This window comes from Phalacrocorax carbo, chromosome Z (genome assembly GCF_963921805.1).
Source record: "Phalacrocorax carbo chromosome Z, bPhaCar2.1, whole genome shotgun sequence".
NCBI classification, from domain to species: Eukaryota; Metazoa; Chordata; class Aves; order Suliformes; family Phalacrocoracidae; genus Phalacrocorax; species Phalacrocorax carbo.
Genome location: NC_087548.1, coordinates 79,046,499 through 79,058,670, shown reverse-complemented (window position 1 = coordinate 79,058,670; position 12,172 = coordinate 79,046,499). Strand labels below are relative to the sequence as shown.

At 40.7% G+C, this 12,172-nt stretch overlaps 1 protein-coding gene across 4 annotated transcripts in view; it reads left to right on the top strand.

The window, feature by feature from the left end:
• Positions 1 to 12,172, top strand: part of HAPLN1 (hyaluronan and proteoglycan link protein 1) — a 68,023-nt gene that overhangs the window by 43,193 nt on the left and 12,658 nt on the right. For 3 of the 4 annotated variants that reach the window (XM_064438478.1, XM_064438479.1, XM_064438477.1), the window contains one exon: positions 3,552 to 3,926. In XM_064438478.1, the coding sequence (XP_064294548.1) occupies positions 3,552 to 3,926 (375 nt within the window). The remainder of the gene's footprint in view (positions 1 to 3,551; positions 3,927 to 12,172) is intronic. The other variant, XM_064438480.1, reaches the window with a different exon arrangement.

The window sequence follows — 12,172 nt, the reverse complement described above, 5'->3', positions numbered from 1 at the left end:
CTGGGGAAAAAGTATTGTCTTCTTCAATTACCATGCTGGACTCTGTGATAACGCTCTTGTGTCCCATCGTTTTCCTTTTTGTCTTCACCTTTAGATATTCCTGCCATTAGATACAAAGATAATTGTATTCAGAAGTAGCAGCCTTGTCAGAAACCCCATGAGAAAACCAGGGAGCCAGGGAGCAACTCTGACAAGCCTTTAAAACAGTGTTTACCCCATCTTCTGTGATCAGCTTACAGTTTCACAACCCATCATTGCTCATTGCATTAAGGTAACCCAAGAAGCAGGATTCATTCCTCATTTAAGCTAACTTTCACAGCAGTAAGCTAGAATGCTACATCCAGAGTGCTAAACATATAATAAATGAAGGGATTCTGTTTTGCTTTGTGTTTGGGCACTTTTTTTTGTTTGTTGTGGGTTTTCTTTTTAACTCTTTTTCTGTTGATTCCAGAGAGACCAAGACAATTCATTTTGCCATGCCCCCAAAAGTATGCAGTTAGGTGAATTTAGCCCTGGTTCTTGCTGACTGCTGGATAATGAAGATCTCTTGGCCTCTTGCCAAACCCCAGTCACCTAATTTTTAATCCCAAATCCCTGCTGCCTGCATGTCTTGTGCATCTTCTAGGCCAAAAAGAAACTATGCAGCAGCCCCCAATCTGGAATATGCTCTTCCTTGAAAGCCAGGGACTCTTCCTTCCTCCTCTCCTAGGTCTGGGAGCAGCAGCAGTGCAATTTTCTGCTCCACTGTCTTGCAAGAGAGAAGGGTATATCTATTTTTCTGTAAAAAAGAATTGGCTTTTAGAAAACTTGAGTGTGGAGGCATATTTCAAATGTTGCATCTCCCTTTGAACCTCCAGGGATGTAGGAGACGGCCCAGGTTGAGAAAAGCCATGCTTTTCTTTCCTTTGCCAGGTTGCGATCGCCTCTGTTCTTTACCCTTACTGAGATAAAAACTCAGGTAATGGCTTCTGCAAAGAGCCAGAGGAGGTGGGAAGTGGCCAGGAGAGAGGTACACCACCACATTAGGATGCTAATGCTGGAGTCAGAGGTGACAGTGGTCTGGGCAAGTCTCCAGGCCTTGCTGGCACAGACTAGCTGTTGTTAGAAGGAGCGAGTGTTAGCAGCCTGAGTCAGACTCTCCCTCCTGCCCCAGTCCTTTCTGCTAATATTTATTAACTTGACTATTTCAGTATTAAAGATCCAACATAGTTGAGCTCTGATTCAGATTTCTTGGTAATAACCACCCCAAAGCATAACATTTCTCCTCCCAAGGTGGACAGAAGTCTGTGGAACGTCTTTGTCCCTGAAGGAAACAGGGAAATTCGCAGACCAACCATCCTGGCTGCCTTCACTTTCTTCCTTCTTCTCATTCTGTGGAAACAGTGTTAGCAACACTTTCCATGGTGCTTTGCCTCAGATCACCTCTCTCCTTGGATGCTCTCCTCTGAAAGGGGGGAGACGGATTATCGGAGCAGTCCCAAGCCTCTTCTTGCCTCTGGGAAGAAGGGCAGTGAAAAAGAACAGCAGTTGTATGAAGCTGCAGGTGACCTAGTCTGCAGTAATGTTTTTTCACTAGGTAGGATGGTCTCTCACCCTGGTAAAACAACTTGCAGTTGCAATTTTGCACTCAGCAAGTTTGTCTTTGCAATTATCACCCCTGAATCTGTTTGCATAATTATAAAATACTGCATACCCTGGGGTTTCTTCTGCTGCTTAGTGTAGCCAGTGCAGACAGATAGTGAAGTCAAGCTGAAACTGCAGTTTAGGTGAATATATCATTCAGCTGGCAGACCTGTCAACAAGGCTCAGAAGCTGAGGACTGTCTGGAGACATTTATGAGCTGCAGATCCTATCATCTCCCTGCACCCCCTGTGGCTGCGGACACAGCGTAGGTTTTTGCAGTGCTGTGAACAGACAGCTGGCCGGGTGGGATACTCCCTGGTGGGCTCATCACTGGCACCTCATCTGTCAGGCAATCTCCATCCCAGTCCTTCCCTCCTTCAGTCATCCACACCTCTCTCTGGCTGATGACATTTTTGTGTGCATTTCTGTGGTTTCATCCTATCAATCCAGATTCATCCCCATGGACGCCAACAGAAGATTGCTGCTAGCTTTCATAGGGTCAGCATCTCAGCAGCCCCCACATTTGGGAATTTAGCCTTGGCTTTTTCTGATGTTAGAGAGAGGCAGACTGAACCTTAAAGATGGGAATCGCATTTCTGGGTGGTTGCATTGACTTGCTGAACACACATGGGGAGTTTTGAAGTCTTTCTTTGCAGTCTGTTATGTAGAGTGAGGTCGGTAATTCTTTCCCAGTGAGCAGAGCACTGGTGATTCATTACTAGCTTCGGTTGGTGTCTGAGTGATAGAGGATGGCAATCTCTACAGAAGTGCTGAGCTTGCTAAATCAATTTTGCAAACTGCGCATGAGAGGAAAGGCAAAAGGAGCCGAAAAAAGGAAATATTCTCCCTTTTGGATACATCTGCTGACTGCCGCCATGAAATCTGTGCTTTCCAGGGTTTTCCCAAGGCAGCAGAGCTTGTCAAAGAGCCCCGGAGACTTAAGGTCGGAAGCGAGCAGGGCTCAAGCTGACCATCCTAAAGATAAATATTTCATAGGGCAACATCAGCTGTGGTTACCTAGTAGATAGAAAAGAGAGCAGGGAGTCTGGGTGAGGGTGAGGAGGAGATGAGACAGCCAGTTAAATATGGGTTTGTGTGAAAAGCGAGATCAAAATTTCTAAGATAAAATAGTTTAAGGGTTTAAAGGAGATGAGGAAAACAGATGAGAAAAAAACAGATTGAGATGATGAGGAAAGGGGCCAGGAGAGGACCGAATTTTACATTTGAAGATAAATTGGACTTCTTCAGTTTGGTGGAAGCATGTCAAAAGAGGAACTTGAACTCAAGTGTTAGAAGAAGATACATATAAAAAATGAGACATTTTAGAAATATGCTGAAACTTTTCATGTCAATATAAATAGTGCTACTTGATACAGTAATGGTTTTTCTGTTTTGTGAGCATGAGTCACTGCATCCCAGATCATGAGGGGGTTTGTACAATTCCACCTGAATAAGCTGAGTCCATACATAAAAACTGAATTATGAAAAAAAACATGCAGTGTTGACGGACAGCTCTGGAACAACCCACAGGGAAAAGTGGAATTTTTGTGTGGAGCCGTTTATGCGTGATGGCCTTCATCTACCAGCTGTACGACTCTGTCAGTATACAGATACAACTCTGCTTTCATGACTATAGAGTATATAGGATGGCCTCTGCCTATACGAAGGGACAACGCTGTGAAAGAGTTTGCCCCTCTACCTGTCTGGGGGGTGCACACACAGACATACTTGCAGCTAAGTAAATAATTATATATAACTGGTTTATATGCTTTACTATTGCATAGGTACAAAATGATTGCAGGGAACTGATTCTGGAGACCTAATGATTAATATGGCTGATGGTTGTTATGGTACTGATCATATCCATTCTGTAAAAGGTAGATTGCAGACTAATTCTTGTTGTTTTTTCTTTTCTCCTTGAATCCTAGCAGAAAATGGACCCCGTCTACTTGTGGTAGCAGAGCAAGCTAAAATCTTCTCACACCGGGGTGGCAACGTCACACTGCCATGTAAATTTTACCATGAACACACATCAACAGCTGGCTCAGGAACCCACAAAATCCGGGTCAAGTGGACCAAACTTACCTCAGATTACCTCAGAGAAGTGGATGTCTTTGTTGCAATGGGACAGCACAGAAAGAGCTACGGAAACTACCAGGGCAGAGTGTTTCTGAGGGAAAGCAGCGAAAACGATGCCTCTCTCGTAATCACGAATATAATACTGGAGGATTACGGGAGATACAAGTGCGAGGTGATTGAAGGATTAGAGGATGATACAGCAGTGGTAGCTCTGAATCTGGAAGGTAGGTAACACCTAAATTACACTTAAATTCAGATTTGTGCAGTGTTAAGGAATGCCTGCTTTTTTCTCTTAATACTGCTGACACTGTATTATCAGTGATCACAGCAAGCTGAGACGTGGGATTCATCATACTCTGGGGATCTTGGTTTGACAGCCCATGACAGTGATCATAAATTAGAAGAACACTAGGACTTCTATGACTTATGTTAGCCTATGGCATTGTCAGCTCCCAGTGAGACCTGGTGTGAGGGGAGCCAAAAAAGAATGACCAAATATAGTATGAAGAGCTCCTAATAGCCATTTTGCAGAACTTTGGGACATTTTAGATTACCAAGCAAATATAAATCTTACAGAGGAAAAAATTTAAAATAGTTTTCCAGAGACAATGGTTTTGTTTCCCAGCCTTATAATTGCATAAAATAGATCTCTATATTGCCTGCCAAGACAACTACATGTAGTCCATAGCCATTTCCTTCAGCAATATTCTTGAAAACAATAGAGTACAAAGCATAACAAAAATTAGTGAAACAGGTTTAAAGAGGACCGCAAATTCAGCTTTCCTCTACTCTTATGAAATTCTGAGAAATTTTATGAGATTCAATACATTTGAATTCAGTACATTCAATACCAGCATTTGGCCTTTTCCCCCAAAGCACTGCGCTGAACTCAGCAGTAAACTAAAAATTACATGAAGATGTCACCCTTACCCTTATACCTACCAGCAAGTGCATGCCAGAGAGAATTTGATTGAAGCCAAGTTATTTGTGAAAAGTAGTTAGGAAGCAAAAAGAAAAGAAAAGAAGAAAATCAAACCCCTGGCTCTCACACCTGTAATCAGGTGAAATATACAACTCTTTCACTGAGGTTTATTGTACATTGTGATGGTTACATAGTTACCCTGCACAATGAGACTGGCTGAGTGGTTTTTGGAAACAAATAGATGTCATGGGCTTAGCTTATTTCTTTACATCTATTTTTCCATTCCTGGTTGGAGGCTGCTGAAACCTTCCATTTCTGGGTACAGAAAGGCACTGCACAGTTTCCGTGCTTGCAGGATAGTCAGTTTAGGTTGTTTCACTTCACATAATCTATCTTTAATAAGAATGCATACTGTTCTTTTCGAACTTAGGAGATAAAGAGAACTGGAAATACGGATGTCCAGTTTAAGTTGGCTAAAATAGTTTTGAGTGAAGACAGAAACAAGTAGGAAGAAAAAGCATTTACTTTTATTCTTCTCCACTAGTCAAAGGCTGTCGCATGTTCAGTGTCCTCTTTGCTCGGGCAGACACTGCAGTGGTTGCTCATTGCAGCTGCTGTTATTGAGATGAGCCACTGAAGGGAGAGCAGTTTCTGCTCGGCATGCTCAGCATTGCCAAAGTGAAAGCAAGGCTCTGGTCAGCTGCCCAGGCACAGGTATGGACCCTGTGATCAAGAGACACATTAGGAGGCGGACAGCCCCAGGGGACAAGAGTGATCCACCTCCCCGGGTGGTTTCCAGACAATAAGGATGTAAATAAAAATGCAATAAGTGCAGCTATTTACTGCACGTGAGGACTAACCACATAAACCAGGTCAAAAACATGCAGCATCTGTTTATTTGTGTTTGACCCTGGCATAACTCTTCTCTTCATGCCGTTGTGCAGATGGTCCCGGAGACCACCCCTGGGTTGCGAGGATGCTTAGCAACTCAATAATATTCTTCTGACAGTCTCCTTACATCCTAAGTACATACCTCTATCAGGCTTCAAGCTATTGCAGATAAATAGCTATAGACCTTGTTACCCATCAGATACTGGGTTTTCCCTGCGTTTTAGAGCATTATAGTATTTCTGCCAAAGTCAGAGCCAGTGTAAAATCTTTAAAGTGTTCATCACACCACACATCTGGACCAGATACTCGTCTGGTGCCACTTAGCATTGTACCTCTGAAGCGAAAGTTCCTTACCTTTCTGCTATTAAAAGCAAGGAGGTTCCTTGCTGCGCCAGGAGTGCTTGGGGAGGGGGAGATGCTGATGGCAGCAGCGGCCGATTAGGAAGTTTGGCCTGAAGCTTGGTACAAATACTTGTGTACATGCAGTTATCTGCATTTGAAAAGTAACATTTTATTGATACTAGAGTAAGAAAGAAATAAGAAATCTTTTCATTGCTGCATATGGTAACACAACTGAAAAAAAAGGGGATTTTTCTACCTTTTTTACTGTGACTGTTTCGTGATATAGCACCATCCCAATTGATATGAGGTCTGGCTCCCACCTCCTGATACACACTGTCCTCTCTAGCTTACTGCTGTTCCTCTAAACATTGTCTTCCTCTGAAGCATGTCAACTCCAGCCCATCCTGCACAACAGCACCACTCCTTCCTGTTTCCCCCCACCTCCAAAATAAGGAAATTTATAAAGGTAGGGGGAATCCTGTTTCTTCAACCATGTATGTTCCAATCTCTGTCCAAAGGAAAGTTTATATATTTTAACTAGGGTCTGGCTAACATAAGGAAAAATGTCTTTTTAATTATTTTTGTCAGGCATGGGCCAGGTGTCAAACTGTTCATTTCCGACATTATACAGTGATGTTTCCTAAGCATACAAGAAAATTTCACTTGCAAAACTTCATGGTAAAACATAACCTTTCAAGAAGTAAGTTAAGACTAGCAAGTGTGTCAACGTCAGTTCTGCTTATAGCAACTAAAGCCAAAGATTCTGGGTCTAAGTTTCCTTCTAAAATGACAATGCACTTGAATTTACAATGGACATACATAGTTGATGGAAGGTATTCCTCTGTTTGCATGCCCCTCTGCTTATTTTTTCATCTCATCTGTAGCTTTATGCAGTGCTGACTTTAATCGCTCTTTCATGTATTTGGGTAATGTGGAACAGATTAAGGAAAAAAGAAATCAATCTTTGGACAAAAATAAAAATATATCAGCCCATCCTAACATTCTACATCTGTTATAAATAATAAGGTTAATCTCAGAGTGAGAAGGATTTGCATCAATAGCCTGATGTCCTGAGATGGTGGCCCTAAGGAGGTTAATTGGCAGCAAGACAAAACCATTTATATCCAGGAATGCCCGCTAGCAGTGCAGAACAGCTGATCGCTCCAATGTGAGTTCACTGTACAAACACTATAGCTTTGGCTAGGTGAAATCAAGTTAATGTATCAATATGAAAATAGTTGACCTCTACCTCAATGGACTTTTTTTCTTCTCTGAATGTGGTAGTGTTTTATTTTTATTAGACTTAAAGTCTTCCTGGGATTGCCATTCAATAAACTGTTCATAATAATTGGGTACTTTTAGCTTTGAAAAAAAACCAGTGGAATTAGATTAAATCTGTATTTGTTACATGCCTTACATGGTTTTTGCATGTTTTCTTCACTGCTATTTAATACAGAACCACACCATTTTCCCCCTGAACTAGTGAGACGGTGCTGTCTAACAGCTAAAGCTCAGGACTAGGATTCACTGCAGTGTTTCACAACCACCAGCTTTAAGAACTATTCAGTCATGTCATGATTATCATCCTGTCTGTAGCCTTAAGTACAAGGACTGGTGTAAGGGCAAGAGGGTTGGGGTGGGCACAGTGGCTGCAAAGAATGTCAGGGACTGCAGAGAGCAGGACAGTTCTTATGTTGGCCTTGTCACCAAACTGAACTGGCCTTACTCTTCTCCTGAATGTAAAATATAGATTGTGAGTTTTACATTCTTTGTCAAATGTCCTGAGAGTCAAAAGCTTAACAAATTAAGAGGCCTCCTATGGCAGGTAGATATTGTTGCCTGAATCATAAGCAAAGAAAGAATTGTCAGCTTACATTAATTTTTTTTAGGTTAGTGTTTTACTGTTCTACACTAAACTTTCTTATGTTAGTGCTTTACAGTGTTCCTTTCTTAGGAATACTAGGCGCTGTAATGAATCTCACTACATCAGGTTTGTGTCCTGCAACTTCCCAGGCACGTGAAGGCTCCACCACTGGCCTTTGGTTATACTGCTCAGGCACAGGTTTTGTCTACTATTTCTTTGTGAGTTTTAGGCCAGGAGACAAAGAAAGCGGAACAAGGCTAAACTGCCAAAGGCAGATTTTCACTCTATTAGGATTTTCGTTTTTTGTGATTTCTGCCTTCAGGGAGAGGCGATAACTGAGCACAGTAGTTCTGCAATACAGGCTGTAAAATAATTACTTTGTACATTCAACAGTACCAGAAATATGCAGATCTAGATAGGCCCATTAAAAATCTATGTAGAAAGCTGCTTCTGGGTAGAAGCTAACTCTCTGGGTGGCTCCACATGAACCAAAAAACCCATTGGGTTTTATGACTTGCTTGGAAGTATGTTAGCCTTTATGTCCAAGATAGCATTAGAGAAAGAACAGGCATCTCTCTAAAAAACAGAATTCATGGTTCAAAATACATCAAACAAGTCCATAAGCTCCATATAAATACATTTTTCCAAATTGTCACAGCAACCATTTTCTAATCTGGTCATTTACTCTTAAATTGGATATGAGCAATGGGGAATTCAGAGCTGAAACCAATATTAAACCCACTCCATGCTCTCAACAGCAGGATTTAGCCTAATAATGTATGTCATATTTGTTTCTTCTGTGTATTGGTGTCACATTCATACACAAAAAGCTATTTTAAATATCCCCTGCGCGACAATCAGTTGTTCTCTCTGCTGTAAAACTGATTTTATAGGACACACTCTTTGTGCGTGCCTAGAAGACAACAAAAAGTCTTTTACAAGACAACCAGAGTTCATCAAGAGTAGAGTCATGACAGACCAATGTAATTCCTTCTGTGACAGAGTAAAAGGTCTTTGCAGGCACAGCTGTGTCTTGAAAGATGCAGGTGAAGTAAAAAGTTCAAAATAAAGTAGCAAAAAATTATCTGGAAATTATGACCTGAAAGGAAAACGTTAAAAGAATTGGTACTAGTTAGCCTAAGGAGAGCAAAGAAAGATAACAGTCTTCAAATTTTGATAAAGGCCATAGAAAAATAAAAGAATAATCTGCCCCAGGCCAGGCTATTCTGGTTTATATGCCTGTATTTGTCAGAAAAAAGCAACCCCACTGGCAGCTTGGTTATGGGTTGCCATGGGCTGGAGGGACACGATCTCAAGCTTCAGTTTCAAATTCTAGGGAGCCTGATACCTGCTGACAGCTCATGGCCCACCCATGGAGTCTGTGCTGAATGATTAGATATCTGACAGACCTGACAGGCAGAGAAACGGGGCCAGACTGTCAAGGAAAATGAGGGACTTACCACTTTTCACTGAATTTCAGAAATCCAGCTTGGAAAATTTTGCCATTAAGTGTATGAACCTGCCAGCATAAAACTGTACCCTACAGTATAGTATATAGCAAACCCTACTGTTACCCAGTGTTTGCACTGGCTACAAGAAAACTTACTTTTCTTTTTGGGCTAAAACTCAAGGAAGTCCGTTTCTTTACTCTGGCTGTGAAAAGCCCTTTTTCCCCATATGAGTCAACACAAATTTGTGTTATTTTGTTCTATGTGCAAATACTTCTAAAACTACTAATTGTGCATGGAGCTGGCTTAATAAACACCCATAAATTGTTACAGAAGTCGAGCTTTCTAAGGTTATTTCCTTACCTTGTTGTCTTGGGTAACCATTACAGCCCCTTGCACTGACAATGTGTCTGTAGTGAATGGGTAGTTGCAAAGCACTTGCACTGAATTTTAGGGATTACTTGCATAACAGAGTCTGAAATACAAATAGCTTACAAAGGACACAAAAATATAGTATCTTTTGCATTCACTAAAAAACACAGTAACAGAAGTACATTATCCGAACTGAATGTAAAGCATTCATGGAAATACAGGTGTGCATATGGTGAGGGTATGTTATACATCTGGTTCTTATGTTCTGATTTGGTAGAAATCCTAATTTCCATTACAACAGTCATTTTCAGGATTGTGATTGTGTTGCCACATGTACATACGGCAAGCCCCACCGGCCCTCTTCTTTCACTAACAGATTTATTCTCCACTGAATTGATATGTCTCGGATTATTCCTCTCTTGCTTATAGGAAAGGAGGTCCTTTCCTGGGGGTAGGACCTATTCCAGAGAGCCGTGTGTTTGGGAGAGGGTCTACACTGTGAAGTCTATATTGTAAATTAATATTCCCCATGAAGGCTCCACAAGTGTCTCAGCTGCTTCCTTAGTGTAAAATGTTGAATCACTAAAGTTAAGGCTCCTCAACTCAGCCTTCCCACAAAATCACCAGCTTTTAACCATCTGAGAATGGAAGTTTTTCTCTTCCTCCATTTCCTAAACCGAATTTTTTAATGTTTGGAACTGAGTGTTTTGTCTACTGGTAAAACACAGTGTTGGAGTCAGGAGCTGAGATTTCGTTTGTAGTTTGGAAACAGTTACAAGCCTCAGGACAGCTTTTGTCCATTCAAGAACAGATGGACTGGATTATCTTTTGATGGGTTATAAGATCCAAGACCAAAGAAGATGCTTTGCAATTAACTGAAGTTCAGTGCTGCTCAGTTATAACAAAAGGAAGGTTAATAGTAAGATCCAGCTATGAATTTCACTGTTAGGTTTGATAGGAAAAAAATTATATTAACAAAGATGCAAGATAATGCAAAGCTGCACAAAACACATACCCAGTCAATTCTGCTGTACAAAATCACCAATGGCCACCCCCATCTGCAGGATGAAATTAATGCTAATCAGTTGCAGGCTTGTACTGCAGATGAACTCAAACAAAAATCAGCTTCTATGCAGTGTACCCGAATATAGCCCAGAGCTAATATTACAGTTTTGTGCATATTGATGTCATTAAAACGTTGTTTCTTAAACTGTCAAACTCAGGTAGATTTGTAACAAATTTACATACATATTTAACCCCTTTTAAAAAGTGATTTTGGAATCAAATCTGTTTTAATAGTTTCCAATTAATTGTTGCTCAGAATTTAGAATTTAGAATTATGTAAGTTTAAATCTTGATTAAAAAATACCTACCTCTGATATTTTTAGGGTTTTTTTTTTACATGTATATGCAAATCAGACACATATACTGGAGAAGGAGTCGATTGTCTGGGGAAGTGTTGGGTTTCTAATAAAGTAATAAAGCTTGGACTTCTCTGACATTTGCTACATTTTTATTATAGCCAGTGATATTTCTATCCATCAATACTGAGGGGGAATGAATAATTTTTTTAAAAAGAGATGAGGGGGAGGAAGGAAAAACAGAGATCCAGGAAAACATGAAACATCTACAGCTTCTTGTTTATGAAGTTACAGTTAACAGCACATGTTGTGTTACATTTCATTCATGCTTTATAGTTCAGAACAGCTAAAAACTGAAAAGCCCTTTAACAAAAGAATTATGAAAGGAAAGAACATCAGCAGATTCTCTGGTTAATTGCTCAAGGATAGCAAAATGTTTATTATTACCCTGCCAATTCTACATTTGCATGCTTTATTTTCTTGGACCAAATCACTGAGGTTTAGTAATAACAAAGATTTTGTTTAACAGAAATAACACTTCTTGGACCATAGATGGGCGAGGGAGAGAAGGGAAAGAAAGGGGACGTTAAGATACCAATGGAACAGACACCGAAGTGGGTTTGAGTGTTTAGAAAGAAGAATGGCTTCAGTGCATGGTGACGGTCTTGCATGACCATAATGTAATTTCTCTATCCCATGCTACATTGCCCCAGAGACAAGGAGCTTGTTTTAGGCAGGGGAATTCATCAGCAGGGAGAAAGTAAAAAGAAAGATGGTTGTTTATACCAGTTGTAAAGTTTTTGGCTCATGTCATGTGTTATCTTGTCTTCAGTCCCTCTGCATCCTACAGCACTTAGTTCTATAGAGATGTCTGAGAATAAACACTCTGAGCTGGATCTTCCCTGATGCCGTTTTATTTCAGCTTATTATAAGACTGGGCTAAAGCCAACTGTAAAATCTAAATCTGGGTTAAGTTTCTAAACCCTGCCAAAGATTAGGGTGGTCTGATCCAAACTTTTGTTTTAAGTCTCTCCCTTCTCTTTTATCAGAGCCACATGGGGAGGTGGTTCTTCAGCATTTTCTGAAACATCTTTCATGCTCCAAGATGTAATCTTTAACTACAGATCTTTTTCATAAAACAAGCAGAAAATATACTGTGGAAAAATCTGTCAGATAAGGGCAATGATTTTGATTAAATATTGCTGCTGAAACAATTCTGGAGGTGTCCCCACATTTCCCATCTCCACTTGGATGTCCTCTGTTGTGAGAA